The sequence below is a fragment of the Orbicella franksi genome, chromosome 3 (genome assembly GCF_964199315.1).
Source record: "Orbicella franksi chromosome 3, jaOrbFran1.1, whole genome shotgun sequence".
NCBI lineage: Eukaryota > Metazoa > Cnidaria > Anthozoa > Scleractinia > Merulinidae > Orbicella > Orbicella franksi.
Window position 1 is genome coordinate 32,247,729 of NC_138147.1, and position 19,125 is coordinate 32,266,853.

The 19,125-nt window shown below is 39.0% G+C and overlaps 3 protein-coding genes across 3 annotated transcripts; 2 read left to right on the plus strand and 1 right to left on the minus strand.

Moving 5' to 3' along the window:
- Positions 1-362: 362 nt before the first annotated feature.
- LOC145482093 (uncharacterized) lies at positions 363-12,834 on the minus strand. Its single transcript, XM_081460689.1, has 9 exons — positions 11,955-12,834; positions 10,725-10,908; positions 10,030-10,105; positions 9,705-9,811; positions 9,038-9,172; positions 4,878-5,307; positions 2,092-2,519; positions 1,457-1,533; positions 363-957 (listed from the first exon to the last, which is right to left on the minus strand). Exons 1-9 carry the CDS (start codon positions 12,437-12,439, stop codon positions 744-746), a joined length of 2,136 nt encoding a protein of 711 aa, XP_081316815.1. The 5' UTR covers positions 12,440-12,834; the 3' UTR covers positions 363-743.
- A 35-nt stretch (positions 12,835-12,869) lies between these two features.
- Positions 12,870-14,783, plus strand: LOC145482098 (transcription initiation factor TFIID subunit 10-like). Its single transcript, XM_081460695.1, has 4 exons — positions 12,870-13,114; positions 13,903-13,967; positions 14,154-14,265; positions 14,596-14,783. Exons 1-4 carry the CDS (start codon positions 12,908-12,910, stop codon positions 14,683-14,685), a joined length of 474 nt encoding a protein of 157 aa, XP_081316821.1. The 5' UTR covers positions 12,870-12,907; the 3' UTR covers positions 14,686-14,783.
- A 1,485-nt stretch (positions 14,784-16,268) lies between these two features.
- On the plus strand, positions 16,269-18,628 carry LOC145482085 (DDB1- and CUL4-associated factor 10-like). The gene is made up of 2 exons (XM_081460679.1): positions 16,269-17,583; positions 18,059-18,628. Exons 1-2 carry the CDS (start codon positions 16,605-16,607, stop codon positions 18,388-18,390), a joined length of 1,311 nt encoding a protein of 436 aa, XP_081316805.1. The 5' UTR covers positions 16,269-16,604; the 3' UTR covers positions 18,391-18,628.
- Positions 18,629-19,125: the final 497 nt, after the last annotated feature.

A 19,125-nucleotide genomic window follows, 5' to 3' on the forward strand; every position in this document is an offset into this window, starting at 1 on the left:
ATCGCATGATCAATGTCACTTTTCAGTGCAAATTCTACACAACAAAAACGATGAAATGTGAACGTTTTGGTCTGCTATGATCAAACTTGATTGCAGCGTAACTTATCGATAACCGCCGGCACCTTTGGATGCATGTAGCAATAGAGGTCGTGTTTCAACTGTGCCGGATTTACAGGTACTAAATAACAGGGTAAAAGGGAGGCCGCGAAGAAAAGATGCCCCGCTTAGGTTCTATATTCCTCGCTGTAAAGTGAACAGAACTGAAAAAGTGAAAATGCTAATTGCTGCTGTAAAACTCAAACGCATTGCAAACTACTGAAAATTTTAATTATAGTCATCAGAATCAGACATCAACAAAGGAAAAAATGCACCAATGTTGACCACCAAGCAATTTATTGTTTATTTACTTTGCATCGTACATTGTTTGTTTATTGTATGGCTGAACTTGAGGCGCAAACGTCTGTGGAACGAATGCTTCCATCCAGAACAAGCTATGGGATACTTCTACTTCGGATAAGCATGAAATTGTAGATAACGTGTGACATTAGGATGAAAAGATGACGCCAAAGACGAAAAATTCTTCACCGGAATAGAAATTAAATTTAGTTGAACTTGTTGGGATTGTCGAAACGAAGTAGTCCACAACATATCAATTATTTTATGATTCAAACAGCTATGTAATGTTTCATTTCAGACAACTCTTGTAAAGTACCGTGCAGCAATCGCTTTTCTCGTCCCAGACTCTATTCTAGTGACGAAATTGCTCTCGGCCGCGTTACGTCATCGCACTCTTCATCAGCAGACATCTCTGGTAGTTTCCATGACACCGTACGCCTGATGCCCGGATGGCCAGTGTTCACTGCATGATAATCCAGATAAAGTTGATCGGTCCCTTTTCTTCTTAGCAGGTTTTTCTTCCACTCTGGAATGCCAATCCATCGCTGCTCCTCCTTCAGTCTAATCGAAACATGGGAACCAAAAAAAAGACACTTTATAAATCCATGCAATAGACCATTCCCGAGTTGCCTTTTGCCTTTTGCCGAGTCTCTGTGCAAAACCATTCACATGAAAATGTATTCTGCCTACATAAACAGGTCTATTTTCGTGCAAATCAAATTCAGTTTCATGAGCGGTTTTGCTCGAAGACTCGTTTTGAAACAGAGGCACAGGCTGTCCTATTATGAATGGCGTGTTGATACAGAGAAGTTTTGTAAAGCTCGCTAGCTTAACTTGCATTTGTGATAGGTTCATGTTTTGCCATCAAATAAAGAAAATAACAACGATAATAGATTACATTCCAGAGGTCAAAATAAACGAAAAAGGACAAAAAAGAAAGCTGACGATTTATAAAGATTGTGACACACATTACAAAACACTTAAGCGTAAATTTACGGTAAACTCAATTGAAATCACAAAGACATCAGTGCAAAAATACTTGTATCCACAATATACAAACCTATCTTCTTCTCTCTTGGAGAGTAAAGGAATTTTCCATAACGGAACCCCAATCCACTTTCTTTGTTCTATTTCTCTCTGCAAAGCAAGGAAGAAAATCATGCAAATCACGCCATTAAAGTAAAATCCTAAAGGTAACGGTGCCCTAGAAATACTTCAATTTGCTAGTAAATACTTCCGTATGCGTAAACTAGGCGACCCACCCATCTCACCGCATGTCACGGCTGCTCTTGGACGACATAAACTAGTTACATAAAATGCGTTACAGTAACGCAAGCAAGCACTACAGCGAAACCTGTCTTAAGCGGACACCACCCACATCAAGTGCCAAGCTTTTCTTCTTCTTCTTTTTTTTTTAATGCGAACCTGTGTTAAGCCGACACATCTTATGGCGGAACGACTGTTTTGTAGGGAGGCACATTTTTTAATTAGCCATTTCCGAGTTGCCTTTTGCCTCTGCGTGTCAAAACGACTCCTCGAGCGAAACCATTCACAAGAAAATGTGTTCCGCCTGCATATTCATTTTCATGCACATCAAACCATTTTCATATGAAAGGTTTTGCACGAGGACTGGTTTTGAAATAGAAGCACCAAAGTAACTGGGAAATGGCCTAAAAAGAAACGTTACGGTCAAACCTTTTCTCGCTCAGCCTTTTCCCGCGCTTTTTCTTTGACCATGCGGTTGACAAGGATCTGTCTTTTCCACGGAGGTAGCAGACTTAGTAATTCCTCGTTCACTGACTGGTCACTTTTCTTATGATGCACTCCACCGGTCACGTGACCAAAATTCTGGTATCTTACAGGGTGGCTGTCTTGGGTTTCTTCACCAATCACCTCGGCATCTTCATTTTCACTCTGCTGATGTACTGAGGTACTTCCACCTTCCAAAGAATGAACTTCCACAATAACGCTACCATCGTTTAGCGCTGAATCATTAATGCCGACATTTTCACTACTTGGCTTAAAGATCTCACTAAGATGGGTAGTTTTGCTGGCTTTCTTTTCATCAAACTCCACGTCTTCGTTCGGGTCTTGCAACTCTTCAGCTTTTCTGTTGGAAGTATCTGGCAACAAAAAGAACAGACTTGATTTACGATAAGTTGGACGTCCGCCCTGTTAAAATTTAAGTAGCTGGTGTTTTCGAGCGTCAGGTAAACCCAGGTGAAAATTAAAAAAAGGCGCTGAGTGTAAAGTTGTAAGAGAATAAATACTGATTGTACTAACAAGTGACGTCTTCTCTAACAGTAATCTGGGGTCTTGATACATGATGACAAAGAAAACGTCCATGCTTTCTCCCTTCTCCGCTAGTACATTCTGTGACATCCTTTTTTCTATTTTCGAAAGATCAAAGGCATCTTCATGGTAAGCCCTCTTCGGAGATTATTCCTTGCAACAAAGTGCGACATAAATCTGTCTTTTTGATGATGTTATGTGTTTATTTTAAGGACAAGCTTGTGAGAAAAACACGAGCTGGATCATGAGTATAAACTACGAACCATTTATTTAAAACAAAACAAAAGAATGTCGCTGAGTTTACAAGTGAAATCTGAAGAATAGTTCGTGGATAAATTGACCAATATCGAGACTTCGGGTTTCATAATCCGAGCATATTTCTACTACTTTTTCTACCTTGGTCACTCTGATTACTATGAAGTACACACATCCTAAAAATCACCGCTTGCTGCGTCACAGACTACACAACATAATGGAGTCTCTGAGCAAGAATTGAATAAACAGAAAGAAAACAGTGTTTTTTCTGGCGTTACGTTCAGTATATCTGTTGTCTTTACGTTCGTGGTAGCCTAGTTAGTTTGGTTTTCTCGTCCTTCTTGACTTCCTTCTGTCTTGTCATCACGGATTTGATGTTTAGCCGGTTTAAACGATGCAGAAAACATTTTACTGGGTGGAATTAATTAAAAATGTGCAAAGTACTTTGTTGTCGATGTTCTTGTTGATTTTTATGTCGCTTTTCTTGCTGTGGTGGATATTGCTGTTGTTGTTGTTGGTTGTTGTTATTACCGCTTTTGTTATCAATGTTGTTGTCGTTATTTCTCGTGTTGTTGCCATGGTTGTTGTTTCAGTTCTGTTGTTTTTGCTTTTGTAGTTGCTTTTGTTTCAGTTGTCGTTGTCCTCGTCGTTGTTGCCCTCCCATGCAATACAGGACAGTCTGTAATCGTTATCTAATCAACGCCAGCCCTCGACAGTCCTTGGTTCTGTTCAGTACAGCTGGGCAAAGTCCAAAGTCAGTAGTAGAAGTGTCCATGATCATGTATGTTGATTAAAGACGTGTAGCGACTTGAAAATTGCAAAAAACAAGACATTTTGTAAAAAAAGAGATACTTAATACTCTCCTTCGCAGCCGCTAGTGCCGAAGTCACGTAACGCTCCCCGTCCCTAGGTGGCTACTTCAAACCGACATGCATTCGTTTCTTCAAATACACCAATCACACTCCCGCTTTCATTCCTTGCACAGGTCCGCGCCGAAAATGTCTACCAATCAATGGCCGCTCAAGGTTTTCCCGGGAAAAAAAACATCAAGACAGCAAGCTACGTTGTGATTGGTGCAGCGGATACAACAAAAATAGGCGCTGATTGGTCCAAGTAGAAGAGGAATATAATTTATGTCGGTGGGAAGAAGCCACATGGGGACGGGAACGTTGCGTGACTTCGGCCCAAACGGCTGCGAAGAACACTAGATCCTTAGGCCCCGTCCACACTATGTCGGAGAAATTTGAAAACGCAGCTTTATTTCTCCGGTTAGGCCTACCGTCCACACTAATCCGTCACGAAAATGGAACTTTTCGAAAACGCTCTTCCAACCGGAGGAATTTGAAAACGCCAGCTTTGCGTTTTAGTGTGGATGGAAAACATTTTGGAAACGGAGCTTTTCGTATAAACCATGATATTACGATAGTCATGTCATTCCCCTGCTTGAGTTTTACATAAACACAAATGCAAAATGACCGGCGCTGATTGTTCCGTTTTCAAATTCCTCCGGCGTAGTGTGGACGGAAAACATTTGATGCGTTTTCAGAGTGAAACCTCCGTTTTCAAATTTCTCCGGCGTAGTGTGAAGGGAAAACATTTGATTCGTTTTCAGAGTGTAACCTCCGTTTCCAAATTCCTCCGGAGAAGTGTCGACGTGGCCTTAAAGGAACTGCCATGGCGGCTGACGAAAAATATAGACTTACTACAAGCATAAATTGTCTAAAAAGTCAAAAATATAGCTTGGTCCTGCTTGTCTGAATTTTCATGCAAAATACCAGCATAGGAAGTGAAAAAGTGAATAAAATTGATGTACTGCTTGGAAGTTGTGAAAACCTGACTGAATCTACCGTCGAAATATCTGGATTTGATGCAATTTAGCGCATCCATGCAGTAACCGTTATTGCTATCTCTTGTCAAAGTTCTTTCTCCTTTACCTGAATATCTAGCAAACTCTGCTGGTGGAGGAATGAATTCCCCAAAATGAGGTAAAGGCAGTAATTGCCTCTCTCTCAGCGGCTTTTCTGTAGGCGGCGAGCGAGGCACATATGATTCCGCTGGTTTAGTGTCACGCTGTATTGGCTCCGTACTTTCGATAGCATCTTGTGTATTTACAAGCGAAGTGCGTCTAACTGCTTTCACGTTAGTTGGGTCTTCTTTCTTGCCGATCGCATTTTGGTGTTTTGAGATTTTCTGTGATGTTACACTCGCTCCAGATCCATCGTTTGTAGTCAGCGTTCTGGAGGTGAAGTATGTCTTCGCTTGCGCTTCTAAACTTTGCTCTGTCGAGGTGGTTGTTACATGAAAGCAATCTTCTAACATGTATTTTTTCTTGGCCTCCATTTCTTTCTTTTGCGCTTTAGCTTGCTGTTACAAAAAAAAAAACAAAAAAAAAAAAAACAAGGGAGCAAATATGAATCTGATTACACTGGCCGGCAACTCTCTGATATGAGTTCAGCAGAGCTCCAGTACATCAATCAATAACAAAACTCGGAATTAAGATGAACACGCCTTGTACTCTCTCTTGTACTCTCAGGCCATTTCTAAAGACATTGAATGGCCGTTTCCACGCGAATAAATAACTAACATGAAACAATAACTCTCCTATAACAAACGCATTGCCTGGTCCCAGCAACTGATTTTTTCTTGTAAATTCAATCAAATAACTGAAACAAATATTGAAGTTCAACCCAGCGCAATGCTGCGGACATACAGGTGTAGTTGCAAGCTGCAAGTTTTTGAAAACATGAAGGCACATCAGATATTAGTGATTACTGTATAACCAAAACGTTTGGAGTCTGACTGTTCACCATTAAGAAATTCGTTGTATTCGAATTTCGCGAACAGCAATTATCCGAGAACCGAGATACAAACCAAAATTTCGGATTTGAACGAGTTCGCCCGACCTTTCGGCAGGTTTTTGTGATTATCTAATATTTGAAATCCATTTCCTCTTGACAGGCCATAAACTCCACCCCAAAATATGAGTAAAAAACGAGGAAAGAGAAAACTCTCATCAACTTTAAGATTCGTGCCACTTATAAAGCAATACACATTTCACAGAGAGAGGTTGAGAGGTTTGCAGAAAACAAAACTTTAACGGCGTTCATAGCTAACATGAATGTCATGCAAGGATTTAACCCTTAGACATAAGACTTAATGCAGCTACATTTTTTTTTAACAAATGACATTTTACGTCAAACGATGCAGCTTAGAGCACAATAATAGACAAATAACAAAATCTGATTCTGGAAATGATTTCCCCTACAGTGCACAACTTACAGGTCAGTTTTCGAACTGAGCAGCATCAGCAGATTGCAGGATTTTGGCATAACATAAAAAAGAGTATGTACAAACACATCAGTGTTATCTTTGTTGCTAAAATTACTTACATGTAATATTTGAATTCGTAGCAAAATGCTGAGAAATAACATTGATTTATGACATTTTAAAAGAAGCACCTTTAATGCAAGTAAATTCTAGATTCTACTTTTAATTTACACCATACAGTGCATTTATTTCAATGAACATTATCAGTGTCAATAATTACCAAAATCTCTAAAATACTCTTTTTTAATAATAAATTATTATATCTATTATTAAAATAATTATCTATTATTAACAACACATCAATGTTCTCCAATTACATAACAGTTCAAGACTTTGGTGAAAAGACACTTGCCCCATCAGAGAAATGTCGAAAATTTACTTCAAACACAATCATGTCTGTATTTCTCGTGTTTCACATTTCACAATAATATAATTAACCTACTGTCCTAATTAATATTTCAGGATAAAGTGGAATCCAGTGAAATCTGTTTTCTTTATTTATTATACATGTTATACAAGAAAAAGTTCATTTAACTGCTATATACTAGAGAGAAATGTTTGTCTTTCAAAATTACTATCAAACCGCTAAGTTTTATTTAATTCTTTTCTGAAGGTCAAACAACAACCAAAACTGACTTTCTATTAGTAAATAAATCCTTCAGTTCTAGCTAAGAATTAATCACAATGATTTCAAACTTGTTACTGAAAAAACTTAACTTTATTGTGTCGGTAATGTTGATTGCTTTAGGTGCGGGACTTTGGCATCTGCTGAAAGTTCAAAAATGTCCTTTAAATCTGTATCATTACCCAATAAACACGTAGTCATTAATTTTGCCACTTAAGGTGATCAATATATACCTCATGGAATAATTGTTATTCTTTAGTAGTTTTAAAAAGTTAAGAAACAGACATATGCATGGGACAACATTGACGTCAGCCAAGTTTGTCCTAAAGAGGCATTTAAACAATCGTATAGTGAAACATCCCAGTCAAACTCACCATTTTATTGCCTTAATAGAATTAAGTCATTCACAGTGTTAATATCAATTTTATGAAACTGGCCCCAGTTGGCGATGTTTTAATGCACAGTGATTGTAAACACATGGAAATCAGGGACTCACCACAGAGTGTTGAAAATGTTAATGTAAAAGCAAAAAGCTTGATCATCACAATGGCATGTTTAGACATGGTTGAATGACAGGTACATGTATGACAGCATGGATTGTGCATTCAGAGGCATTTTAATTAACTTCATATGGTGTTAATAATCAATGCTTTAATTGCATTTAGTGCTGCTACATTTAACATAATTGAGTTCTTAATTTAATTAGGTGCTTCTCTAGTTTTAATAATTGAATGCCAGAGTAACAAGCAGCTTGACAAAATGTAAAGTTAAAGCTTTCTTGCTAGAAAAATATATGATCATCATCAGTCACGTTTAGCAAAAAAGATAATTTTATCAACCTCAGCTCTACGGTTTACATGTAATACAGCTGAAAGCAGAAAGCATTGTGACATGGTTGCCACAGACATCACTTTTCCAAATTCCCTGACTTTTCCCTTGATAAAAACAAAATTTTCCTGACCTTGAAAATAAATGCAAAATGTCAGATATACATATAGCTGTGGCTTCCAGCCTCCCCTTACAGCCATCGTTTCCACTCATTTATTTTAGACTGATGAGTTTTCACCATTATTATTAGGGGAAAACATTGTTGGGCTCATGGTCATCCAAAATGTTTCTTTCAGCCTTCAATGGCTTTAATTTCAATTTTTTCGAACTTTTCTACAAAATGTCAGTTTTCCATAACTTTTGCCTGACCGTGACGAATTTCCTGCTGTTCACAACATAATCACAGATTAAGTATATAGCTCTTGATGCATATGCTTTGCAAATAGTATACTGCATTGAATGAATTTGATGCTTAAAAGGAAAGCAAATTAAGTACAATGTGGTGCAACTTGATCCATAAATCTATTGATTCCTCACTTGATTAGTGGAGGTAAATTTACAGAATGTTACACCCAGTGTGAAAAATGCGTGTTGAAATGATGCTGAATGAAGTCATTGGGGGAGTCACTGATGAAAGAAAAAAACCTCTTGAAGAAGGAATGGATTATGATGCAGACTTGCTTTGAGTGCTTAATACATAATGAAATTACAATTAAGAGGTATTTCTTACAAAAGATTTTAATTTATGGACTATAACTTCAGATAGATTAGCAATTAATAATTAATTGCTAATCTATCTGAAGTTATTGTTAATTCTTGAATTTATGCATATCCCCATACAATTTATTGGCAACATGGAGGGTTTTATCTTGAACCTTGTTCTCATTAAACATTTTAAATAATAAAACTCATATAGTAAAGGGCTTGAACCCTCACACGGACGATCACACTAAACAAACTACTAATAAGAGTCATTCAAAGAAAATTTGCTGACTGTGATTCAAAATCCACAAGGCATGCAGGGGGTTTCAGTCAGGAGGGCAACTGGTTTTCACAGGAGGGCACAACAGTTTGAACTGAACTTCTTTATAAGAAGACCTTTGCAATGATGACCCATTTAACATGAAGATGTACATGTACAGTTGCTTGTAAAGAATCACTTCTTGCAGAATTCTGTGGAAACTTTTCTTCATAGAAGTAACAATATTGTCAGATTTCTCATTCGTGTTGTATACATGTAGTAATAGATGAGTGGGTAATAGTAAATTTAATCAGAAACTAAAGGAAATCCAGTTATAATTTTGCAATGAATACCTTTGACACAGCAATCTTAATGTAATCTGCACACTTTCGGTGACCATTCTTCCTTGCTAGGGCTACAGGTGAAAGTCCCTCTTTGTCTTTCTGTTGCACGTCCAGTTCTATGTTTTCCACCAGATACCTGACACACTGAAATTATTTTTAAAAAAAAAAACAACAAAAAATCATAAAGATGTTAAAAACAATAATTGAAGCAGTCATGATCAGTGCACTAATCATTTTAAAGTTAATGGGTTTGGCCTCATGCATTCTGGCTATATTAAGAATTTGCCAAATACAGCAATGTTGCTTGCTCAATGTCTTTAAAAAATACTGATGGTCACAGCAACAACAAAAAAAGGAAAAACTGTCACAATCTTCGTAGCATTGTTTTGAGAAGAAACAACAGGTAAGCTCATACATGTACATACTTATCAGGTATACACGCATGTAACTGAATACGCGTATGCGAGCGTTTTTCGGCTGACAGTAATTATGTGATGGTGGTTTTGACCTTGTCAAAGCGTGTAATTAAAAACACACCCCCTTTTGCTTGCGGTCATGTCTTTGGGCAGTGTCAAGTTTCTCCTGGCCAACTTATCTCCTGATGTTCCAATGGTCATTTGTGGCCTGTCGTTGATTGTTTTAAAGTTTGTTTATTTTTGAGCTGCACTGTACCCACCTCAAACTGGCCCTGTTCTGCAGCATCATGAAGAGGAGTGCCTCCAAGTCTGTCAGTCAAGGAAATGTTACCTTTTGCATTTAGCCACTTTAATACACTCACATGACCTGCATTGGAATGTAACAAACTTGTCAACCAATGACAAAAATGGCATGGATAGTAAATAAATGTAATCTGAGGATGGTTACAACATTTAACAATATTATTAATAGATTATTCACTCTCAATTTTTATGAGGTGATAGCTGATGACCCCTAAGGCAAACACAAATAAATATATGTCTAGTCTGCAAAAGATTGCTGCAGTGCACATTTGAGATTATTACCTTGTGCTGCGGCATAGTGAGCAGGTGTAGCACCTGTTGTGTCTCTCTCATTCAAGGTAGCCTTGCCACTTTCAATCTGTAACAGGATCAAATCTGTAAATTATTTTCTGGGCTAAGTGTCTCATTCTGCTGGAGTTTATCCCAGTCTCTGTACATGTAGCTAAGTGACTAGCAGTATTTCCCCCCTGAATGGGATGATAACTAGTCCATCACAGGAGTGCCCTTCAGTTTTCAATTCACTGGTACCCCTTTAAAAATATACAGCATGTACAGTGTACATCTGGGTAGAATGGGACAAGAACACAGGAACACAACACACAATGACTGCAGCCATTTGCATTGAATCTAGACTGCTTGATCTAGTCAAGTCAACATACCTGTAAATACTACGATTATCAGTTGAGTAAGGCAGGTCGAAAGTTTGGTGACCAGGTTTGAATCTTCAAATTGTGTTGTTGTCATGGGCAACTTGCTCTGGCAACTTGTCGGCACTTACGTCATTGGCCACAAAGCGCATGAAGTTGTAGGCGACATTATGGTCACCATTGGAGACAAGGAAAGTTGCCCATGGTAACACAGTAATTTTAAGTCCAAAACTTTGTCTCCCCAGCTCGTTCATGCTTTACTCAACTGATATTCGTAGTAAATGATTCTCTATAATTACACAATTGCATAAACAGTCTTCCTCTTCTCACCAGATATCCCACGCAGTCTAAATGTCCATTCTGAGCGGCACCATGTATTGGCAGCATTCCATCTCTAGCTCTTGCATCACATTTGCCATCGACACTGTGTAGATACTTAAGACAGTCTAGATTGCCATCTTGTGACGCGAGATATAAAGGGGTTGTTCCATCTGTTGCAACATCATTAACACAGCTGAAAATTGAAATCAAAAAATAGTATTAAAATATAAGACTTGACAAGGAAACTTCAAAAGAAACACAGTACTTAATATTTTTAACTGTTGCCTAATTTTGGCACCTACTGGCTAAATTAACAGGCTAGTACTACAAGTGTTCCATATAGTGTGCCCTATTAACCCTGCATGCATCAGTTGTAGATTTTTTCTCAGCTTTTTTGCTTCTCAAAAAGCACCAACAGAAGTTTAATTTCATTGTTAAGGGTGACTCAAAAAAGTGAGTAGAGAATTTACTCCTGGCCTGTAAGAAGTAAAAATTGGTGCCTAATTTAGCCCACGTCTGTATCATTAAATAAACTTAACGTGTAAATATATCTTCAAAGGGTGCTTGATGATCTATTTTTTTGGTGGTCTCAAGTAGCACTTGACTTACATTCCTCCTTCTGTTCTCAGTATTGGTTCTTTGGGCAGTATATAAATTACATGTAAGGTACATGAAATGGTTGTTCATGCTATAATTGGTGCATTAATTATTTAATTAATTACTTTATTAACAATTGGCATCATGAGACAGTGTTTCATTTGTCACATCCCTCCCTCACCTCTCCACCCCCTAAAAAACTAGTTTGGTTAGCTAGGGACATGTAACTACGATAAGTTGTATCCACTTGAGAGAAAACAGACCAATGAAAGTTATTCTTAGAAAACAAAAAGGTGGCTATCATTTTTCATGCACCCCCTGCTCCTGAAGCAAACTTTCTTTAAGTCTAAGTTGCAGTTGTATACTTATATTTACATGTACATGTAGGTAGTCGGCACGAAACAAGTCAAGCTTGCGTTCCTCTACCTCATGCTCTTCATAGTTATGATTTTGAGCGTCAAAGGCATTTTTTGCTTTCTGAACTAGGCTTTTGCAACTCGGCTCGTCTAGAACCCCCCCCCCCACCCCCCCTCATCCCCTCCACCTCCCACCACACCTCCTCATACAGCAACCTTCAATTTGTATAATAAGGCAAGCTAAGATTTACATGCAGAATAAAATGTTGTTTTTCACCACACTAACCTGTACCCAGCTTTAAAAACCAACAGCTCTAAGCACGTCAGATGCCCTCCAGAGGCAGCAAAATGCACTGGAGTCATATGATTCTTAGACTTGGCCCTTGGATTACTGTTTCCTCTTTCAATCAACCACTTAACAGTGTCAAACCTACCGAATCTCGCCGCTAAATGCAGTGCAGTATGTCCTGAACCGTCTCTTGTGTCGCCATCAACTGAACCGTTCCCGAGAAAATATTTCACGCACTCGAGCAGCCCCTGAGCCGCCGCGTCGTGCAGAGGGGTTGCTCCGCTCTTTCCGTACACTTTGGGAGAAATTCCCACGGTTTCTACCAACCACTTCACGCAGTCTATCCTTCCCGTTCTAGCGGCGTAATGAAGCGCTGTCGCTCCAAAGCCATCGGCCGCGAAGGGGGCTGAACGACGAAGTGATCTTAGAGTCTGAAGGTCTCCGTCTTTGGCCGCAATGAGGGTCCTCTCTGCTTCAACCATTGCTGTTTCTCAAATTCACAAAAACGTTTCCGAGGATTTGCATCAGGAGGAAAGGTTTAGGGCTCTTTAGTAGCAAACGTAATTACAGCCTTGGTGTAGGTTACCTACGTGATCTGCTGAAGTAAAAAACATCGTAAATAATTTACGAGCTGTTATCACCTTCCAGACCGTTGGCAGGGCGCAGGTGTCTCGATCTGTCTGTGGTTGCTTGAAACTGTTCGAAAAGCTATTTTTGTCTTCCTGTGTTACCCTACATAACTCTACGTTCCAATACACGCCGAGGTAAAAAATTCCTACAATCCTGGACAGAGAAGAATCCTTCATCGCAAACTGATCGTGAATATTGTAAACACTTATCACGATCTTGTCGCAAATATTGACTTTGAAATCGCCCGCCATGTTGATTGAATCTGCGTAACCAATGACCAGCGTTGGCACTGAGGCGCATGCTCAGAGGATGCAGCAAAGATGGCGGACAATGCACAAGCTGCAGTCCCTAATTCTGTTCAAAGTAAAACGAATACCAGCGCCGCTTCAAACACCCAGCCATCAACAAGTCAGTCTGTATCTTCTAGCACAAGCACAGCAACTACATCTCATGTCGATACTAAAGTCAGAAACGCCGGGGCTTCTCTGGCGGAGTTTTTAACGCAGCTCGAAGATTACACGCCAACGGTGATTGATTTATTTTGATATTTTGATCGTTTGTATTCTCTTGTTCACTTGCAGCTATTTCTTTAGCTGGTAATACTACGTAAATTTAGTAAGCTTATACTTTTTTCACTTTAAATAAGGAATTTCTAAAGATTTCCAGACACATGTATGTATGTATAACATTTTGGGAGCGTCATTTTACTGAATCAGGACTGCTGGTTACGTGCTTATGTTAGCATTAGAAAAAGAAAATTGTATGCATAATTAAGAATGGGGATATGAAGAAAAAGTGGCCTTTTACATGACAGATGTACAGTCTATTCTGAAGAATTATGCATCTGCTGTTCTGTATATGAATCTTGTGTACAAGTTTGGATTTACTACATGTATGTATCACATCCTTCGATCCACGTATCAATTTTAAGCCCCCTTCCCTGGCAAGGGGACAATAGGATTGTTAGAAGTATCAAAATTCTCTTCCCTGGGGTAAAGGAAACTTGTGAATGTGTAAACAGGCAGAGAATTATTGACACAAACTATATACAAAGCTAAAGTTCTTTTCCTTGAATGTGCATAAAAAATGATATAGACTTGAAGCATGGATAGCCTGTATAAAAAGATAAAAGCCTGTCTAGCTCATACGCAAATAGCATTTTATAGCAACACTCGTCTCAAGCTAGTGATAAGTACTTCTTTTGTAGAGGATTTTAAAATGCTGTCAGCATCTTACCATTGAACACAAACATGCCATAAATAGCAGCTTTTTCAGAGAAACACATTTAGTGAAAGCCTTTTTCTTACCTTGTCAGATACCAGATGCCGTCACAGCATTTTATTTAAATCGTTCAGGATTTGACTCAACAGACCCACGAGTGTAAGTTTTCTTTGCATATAACAATATTTTAAGAACTGTATTGGTTAGTTTCAAATACTGTCTGTAGGGATAAACGTAGTTAAAATGCTAATATCTCTCTGTTTGTCTTCTTTTTGTTTTTCTGTATTATTATTTCTTTTGTGTGCTTTTCAGTGAGTGACAATGTTGACTTTTCCCTTTCTATAGGGTGAGGATGATTTCTCTTGCTGCCCAAAAATTTGTATCTGACATTGCTAATGATGCTCTGCAGCATTGTAAAATGAGAGGTTCAGGCCAAAGCTCAAGGAAATCTGGCAAGGTTTGTATACTCAAGGGTCATCTAGCCTGAAATATGAGTTGTCTCTCGCCTTCGGCTTAACCACGTGGTTTCGGGCTGAAGGCAGAAAATGACTGACATTTCAGGCTAAGTGTGTTCAAATCCAGAGCTATTCATGGGACATACTTGTACATTATTTATGAAAAGGTACATATAAAGCATAATATAAAAATCAGGTTGCAGAATTAAAATCCAAGCTGATCCTTTCTTGGTATATGTAGAACTTGAGTTAAGACTGTAAACTTGTTTCACTTTATTTGACATTGATTTAGCATTTTTGCTGATGCCTATTTTTGGTGAATGTATTTGCAGGACAAGCGTTACACACTCACCATGGAGGACTTGACTCCAGCGCTCAGTGAATATGGAATAACTGTCAGAAAACCTCCATACTTTATTTGACACAACTTTATATGATTATTGTAAATAGTAATAATTCTTTAAGAAAAGTTCTGTAGAAATTTTCGCATTAAAATGACTTAAATTTTGGCAATGAATAATGTATTGGGTTATTTATTTGATTTTGTAAAGTAATACGGTTTGAATAATCATTTATTTCTTAGAAATTATTCACTTCCAATCAGTACACAAGATTGAGGAGATCTGACAATACTATTGTAAGGCTACTAGCATTTGCACCTGTAGATTGTCAGTTGCAACTGTTCAGTTAGCCCTTGGAGAAGGTGTGGTGCTCACGTAATCAGGCTCCTGGTAATAGCAGAGTGCAAGTTGAAGTGGAGTGACTTACGCAGTGAATATTTACTTTCAAGAATGAGAACTTGCTACACATGTTACTGTACCAAGTTCATTCCACTAAAAGGCTCTTTGAACAACATTTTTGAATTCCTACCAAACCCATACTTGGCAAATCAGATGACTGAAAAGAAAGAAAAAAGTCAAACTGTGAATACTTATTTTTGCATCAAAAACTCAGAGCCAATGGTTAGAGAATACCTTACTGCAAAATTCACATTTATTTGAAACCTATGGGATTATAAAGACACATTCCTCCTAAAAGATTTTCTGTGCAACTCTTGTATGAACTGTCATGATACTAAGGTTGACTTCCCTCTCTGATCTTAACATAGCCTCTTACGAAGATACTCTTTGAGCTCATCACGCAATCTTGTCTGTGAGGTGGGAAGATTGCGGCCTGGAGGCTAAACAAAGTAGATGAAATCAAAGCCATATTTTTCCTTCTTGTTTTCAGGAATTTTTATTGTGCAGTTTCTAAAAAAATATGCTAGTTCAAGATAATTATTACAAAATAATGTCTTTTCCATTTTCACTGAGAGTTTGAGGCTCGAGCAAATCTAACAAGACTAACAACATAATAAACTTATTCATCTGTACAGCAATATGATTCATCTTCTTTTCCCATGTAAGTCTTGCAACCAAGTCAGAATTTTTTTTTTTTTTTTTCAAGAATTTTCCGGTTTTGAAATACTGAACTGAACTATCTGACCCCCTGAGGGGTACTCGCCAAGTTTTTTGTGAGGGTGTGTGGTCCACCCTTGAAACCTGTACTCTATTTCAGACCAAAATCTGGGATTTTCCATACCATGTTTCAGACCTCAGCAAAAAAAAAAAAACAGTACCCTATCAGACCGTCAAAATTTGTACACAACTCTAATAATGGCTTCCGTTTGCGTCAACATTTGAGAAGGAAGAGAAGGGCTACAAAAAATAATTTGCTTACTACGATTATCAGTTGAGTAAGGTGGACGAAAGTTTGGTCACCAAGTTTTAACGTAAAAATCATGTTGTTGTCTCGAGCAACTGGCTCTGTATCCATTGGCAACTTGTCGGCCTTTGACGTCAATTGACAGCAAAGCGCGTGAAATTGTAGGCGACGCGACAGGCGACCAACTTGTTACCAACGGAAACGAGGTAAGTTGCCCGTGACAACAACACGATTTTACGTTAAAACTTGGTGACCAAACTTTCGTCCCGCCTTACTCAACTGATAATCGTAGTATGTTGCAGAAACAAATATTTCAGCTGTGAACAACATTTCAGTGCCCAAGCCGGAGTGAAAAACATAACCTACTTCAAACCAATTGGTTAAAATGCATACCTTTTTTCCGACCGAAACCGCTCTAAAAACCATATCCTTTAGGGAGCCCCCCCCCCCCCCCCCCGCAAGTACCCTCGCTTCAGTGTCAAGGGGAAAAGAAACTGGAGCAGATCTCTTTTAGTCGCCCCAGACCACCACGTCTGCAATGCGCAGTGAGCTTCATCATGTTGTTGTGGTTCAATCGAGTTTAGGATAAATTTCACTGTTGACATCTTGAATTTCTACGAAATCCTTATTTTCTGGCATGGGAGAGTCAAAGCCAGACGCAGCTGTCAACAACAAGGGGAGCCATAAAACCTCTAAAACATGGAGTTCGTTGTCGTACCTGAGACACCGCGAGATCCACGGACTGTACATGGCTGAGCGAAGCGATGTTGTTTCATCAAAATATTACAAACATCTCTCGCTGAAGAATATGTGGGATCCTGAAGCTACTCTAGACAAGGGAGGACACGGAGCAATTTTTAATTTGGAGTTTTCGCCCTCTGGTGATCTTCTCGTTGCCGCTTGTGAAAGACATAGCTTACTTGTGTTTGATCCACTAAGCCAAAAGTTGATAAAGATGATACAAGCAGCCCATGGAGATTGCGTTAACTGTGTACGCTTTTTGGACACCAGGAGCTTTGTAACATGCTCTGATGACACTACCATAGCTCTATGGGACTCCAGGAACCTTAAAAGTAAGGTGTTAAGTTTAGAAGGACACTCAAACTGGGTGAAAAGCATTGAATACCATAGGCCCTCTGGGCTCCTTGTGACGTCAGCTTTTGATGATACTGTAAGGACCTGGGACATCAATAGGTACTCCAATGAAGAGGGGCCCCGTGAAAAGATTGTTCTGCAATTTTCGAATTTGATCCGCATGAAAATGTGCCCAGATGGTTCCAAAATGGTCATATCTGCTATTCCCGGCAAATTACTCGTGGTCCATAATTTAAACCTTGACTATTTACAGTTTGACGTAGAAGGAGAGGAGTACCCATTTTGGGGTGCCTCGGAATCTTCCCTTGTTAGCTTTGCCAGCCATCTGTGGCCAAGTAAGGAACGTAACTCCTTGGAGATAATTCAAGATTTCCCTGAAGAATGCAGCCCTTGGTGTATTTCATCACTAGAGGTTCACCCGCATGGCTGGTGTACGCTTGCACGTTACACATGCAAGAAATCACGTAACGAGTGGACTGTGCTCCATGATATTCAGGATATAGCTGATACAAGCCTGGATGGTAAGTACATGATTGTAATATAAAATATTCATACCTAAATTACCTTTATTCTGCTGAAGTAAAATAATGCACATCCTGCCTGAATGTGTGGTCCCAAAAAATATCCACCCCCCCCCCACACCCTCCCCAAGGAGGGTTATTGGAAATTCAAAGGGGGAGGGGAGTCTCAAAAGTATGAACCAAAACTGGAATTTCCTGTGGGATGGGTTGGAGGGGTATGGGGTGGGGGTTGGGGGGCGGGGAGTGGAAGGGTCAGACGAACAAAAAACCATGGTAGGGGGAAGGTATTTTCTGGAGCAATAGAATTTTCAGGCCATACATGACTGTAGGTCTGAGAAGACCTGACTCAGAAATTTAAACACCAGAGTTGTTGCATGTTACTGTCTGTACTTATGAGAAGTTGTTTAACACTCCTGGAGAAGGTTTCATAGAGCTGATTCACATCAACAACCTTGATATACTATTTTTTTTTCAGATGTAGAAAGTAGTTCTAAGCTTCCACGACGCCTGACTCACAGCATTCAAGAACCCAATGTTGCCAAAGGTTACATAAAGGAACACTGCTTCAGCAGTGACGGAAGAATCATTTGTTCGCCTTTTGGTAACTCTGCTAGAATCCTTGGCTTCAGTTCAGAGTGCGATGAACTGGGAACTTGTGTTCATAGTGCACCCTCAGAACTGTGTGACTTGAAAACACTCATCAGTCATAAACATGCCGTGGTGACTTGCAGGTTTTCGCCGACGCATTCACTTTTGTCAATGGGTTGTTTAGGTGGAAAAGTAAGCTTTTACCAGCCTAAACTGTGAACTTTATAACAGCAAAAAAAGTGAGTCTAAAATGATTCTGTCATTCCAAGTGACTTAAAATTAACTGGCCTTGCTTTTTGTTTCTTCTCTAAGGTCAATTTTGCAAGGTTAGTTATGGGGTCAGATTTTCCATCTATAAATGTTAATAGTGAACAAATGAAATGTGGTTAATTTATTGATTATTAAATTAATAACATGTATTTGCTTATAATCAAATAAAATCTTGGTGTTCTTGGTATACTTTTGCAATAGAAAATGCAAGAGGCTTAACAGGCAGACTCGGTGCTAGCCTGTTCCAGGCTCTTGGTAGTTGGTAGAAAAGAGGGTGAGCGAGAGCAGAAATGAGGGAGGACTAAGACTACATGTATTCCTCACCTCAGTGCCCCTTGTTTTTTCTCTCAACCGCCCTCTTTTTTTTGCTTGTCCCCAACTACTGAGGACCTGGAACAGGCTAACTTGAGGCAGGAATGAATTCTTGTATTAGAGTTAGACCCAATTGGAACCCTACACAAGGAAATGCATGAATAAGAAATCTTGTTGCCAAAGCATTGGAATTTTGTTTTTGATCACTGATATGGTTGCTTTGACCTTATGTGAAATATTGTGTCAAAGAACCATCGATTTATGCATTTTGAATTTTGGAAAATATGTTTGAGCAGTGAAAATATCCAGGAAAAACCTGAGGCTAAAGTTGAGAGAAATTAAGGAAATATTCTTAGCAATGTTTTCATTTTC

Excerpts from the sequence above, each read along its gene's own strand:
- LOC145482098 (XM_081460695.1), top strand. The coding sequence starts at position 12,908 with ATGGCGGACAATGCACAAGCTGCAGTCCCTAATTCTGTTCAAAGTAAA. Across the intron at positions 13,115-13,902 it reads TCGAAGATTACACGCCAACG|ATACCAGATGCCGTCACAGC; the intron begins GTGATTGATTTA and ends TTACCTTGTCAG. Across the intron at positions 13,968-14,153 it reads GACTCAACAGACCCACGAGT|GGTGAGGATGATTTCTCTTG; the intron begins GTAAGTTTTCTT and ends CCCTTTCTATAG.
- LOC145482085 (XM_081460679.1), top strand. The coding sequence starts at position 16,605 with ATGGGAGAGTCAAAGCCAGACGCAGCTGTCAACAACAAGGGGAGCCAT. Across the intron at positions 17,584-18,058 it reads AGCTGATACAAGCCTGGATG|ATGTAGAAAGTAGTTCTAAG; the intron begins GTAAGTACATGA and ends TTTTTTTTTCAG.
- LOC145482093 (XM_081460689.1), bottom strand. The coding sequence starts at position 12,439 with ATGGTTGAAGCAGAGAGGACCCTCATTGCGGCCAAAGACGGAGACCTT. Across the intron at positions 10,909-11,954 it reads GTTTTTAAAGCTGGGTACAG|CTGTGTTAATGATGTTGCAA; the intron begins GTTAGTGTGGTG and ends TTCAATTTTCAG. Across the intron at positions 958-1,456 it reads TCCAAGAGAGAAGAAGATAG|ACTGAAGGAGGAGCAGCGAT; the intron begins GTTTGTATATTG and ends TGTTTCGATTAG.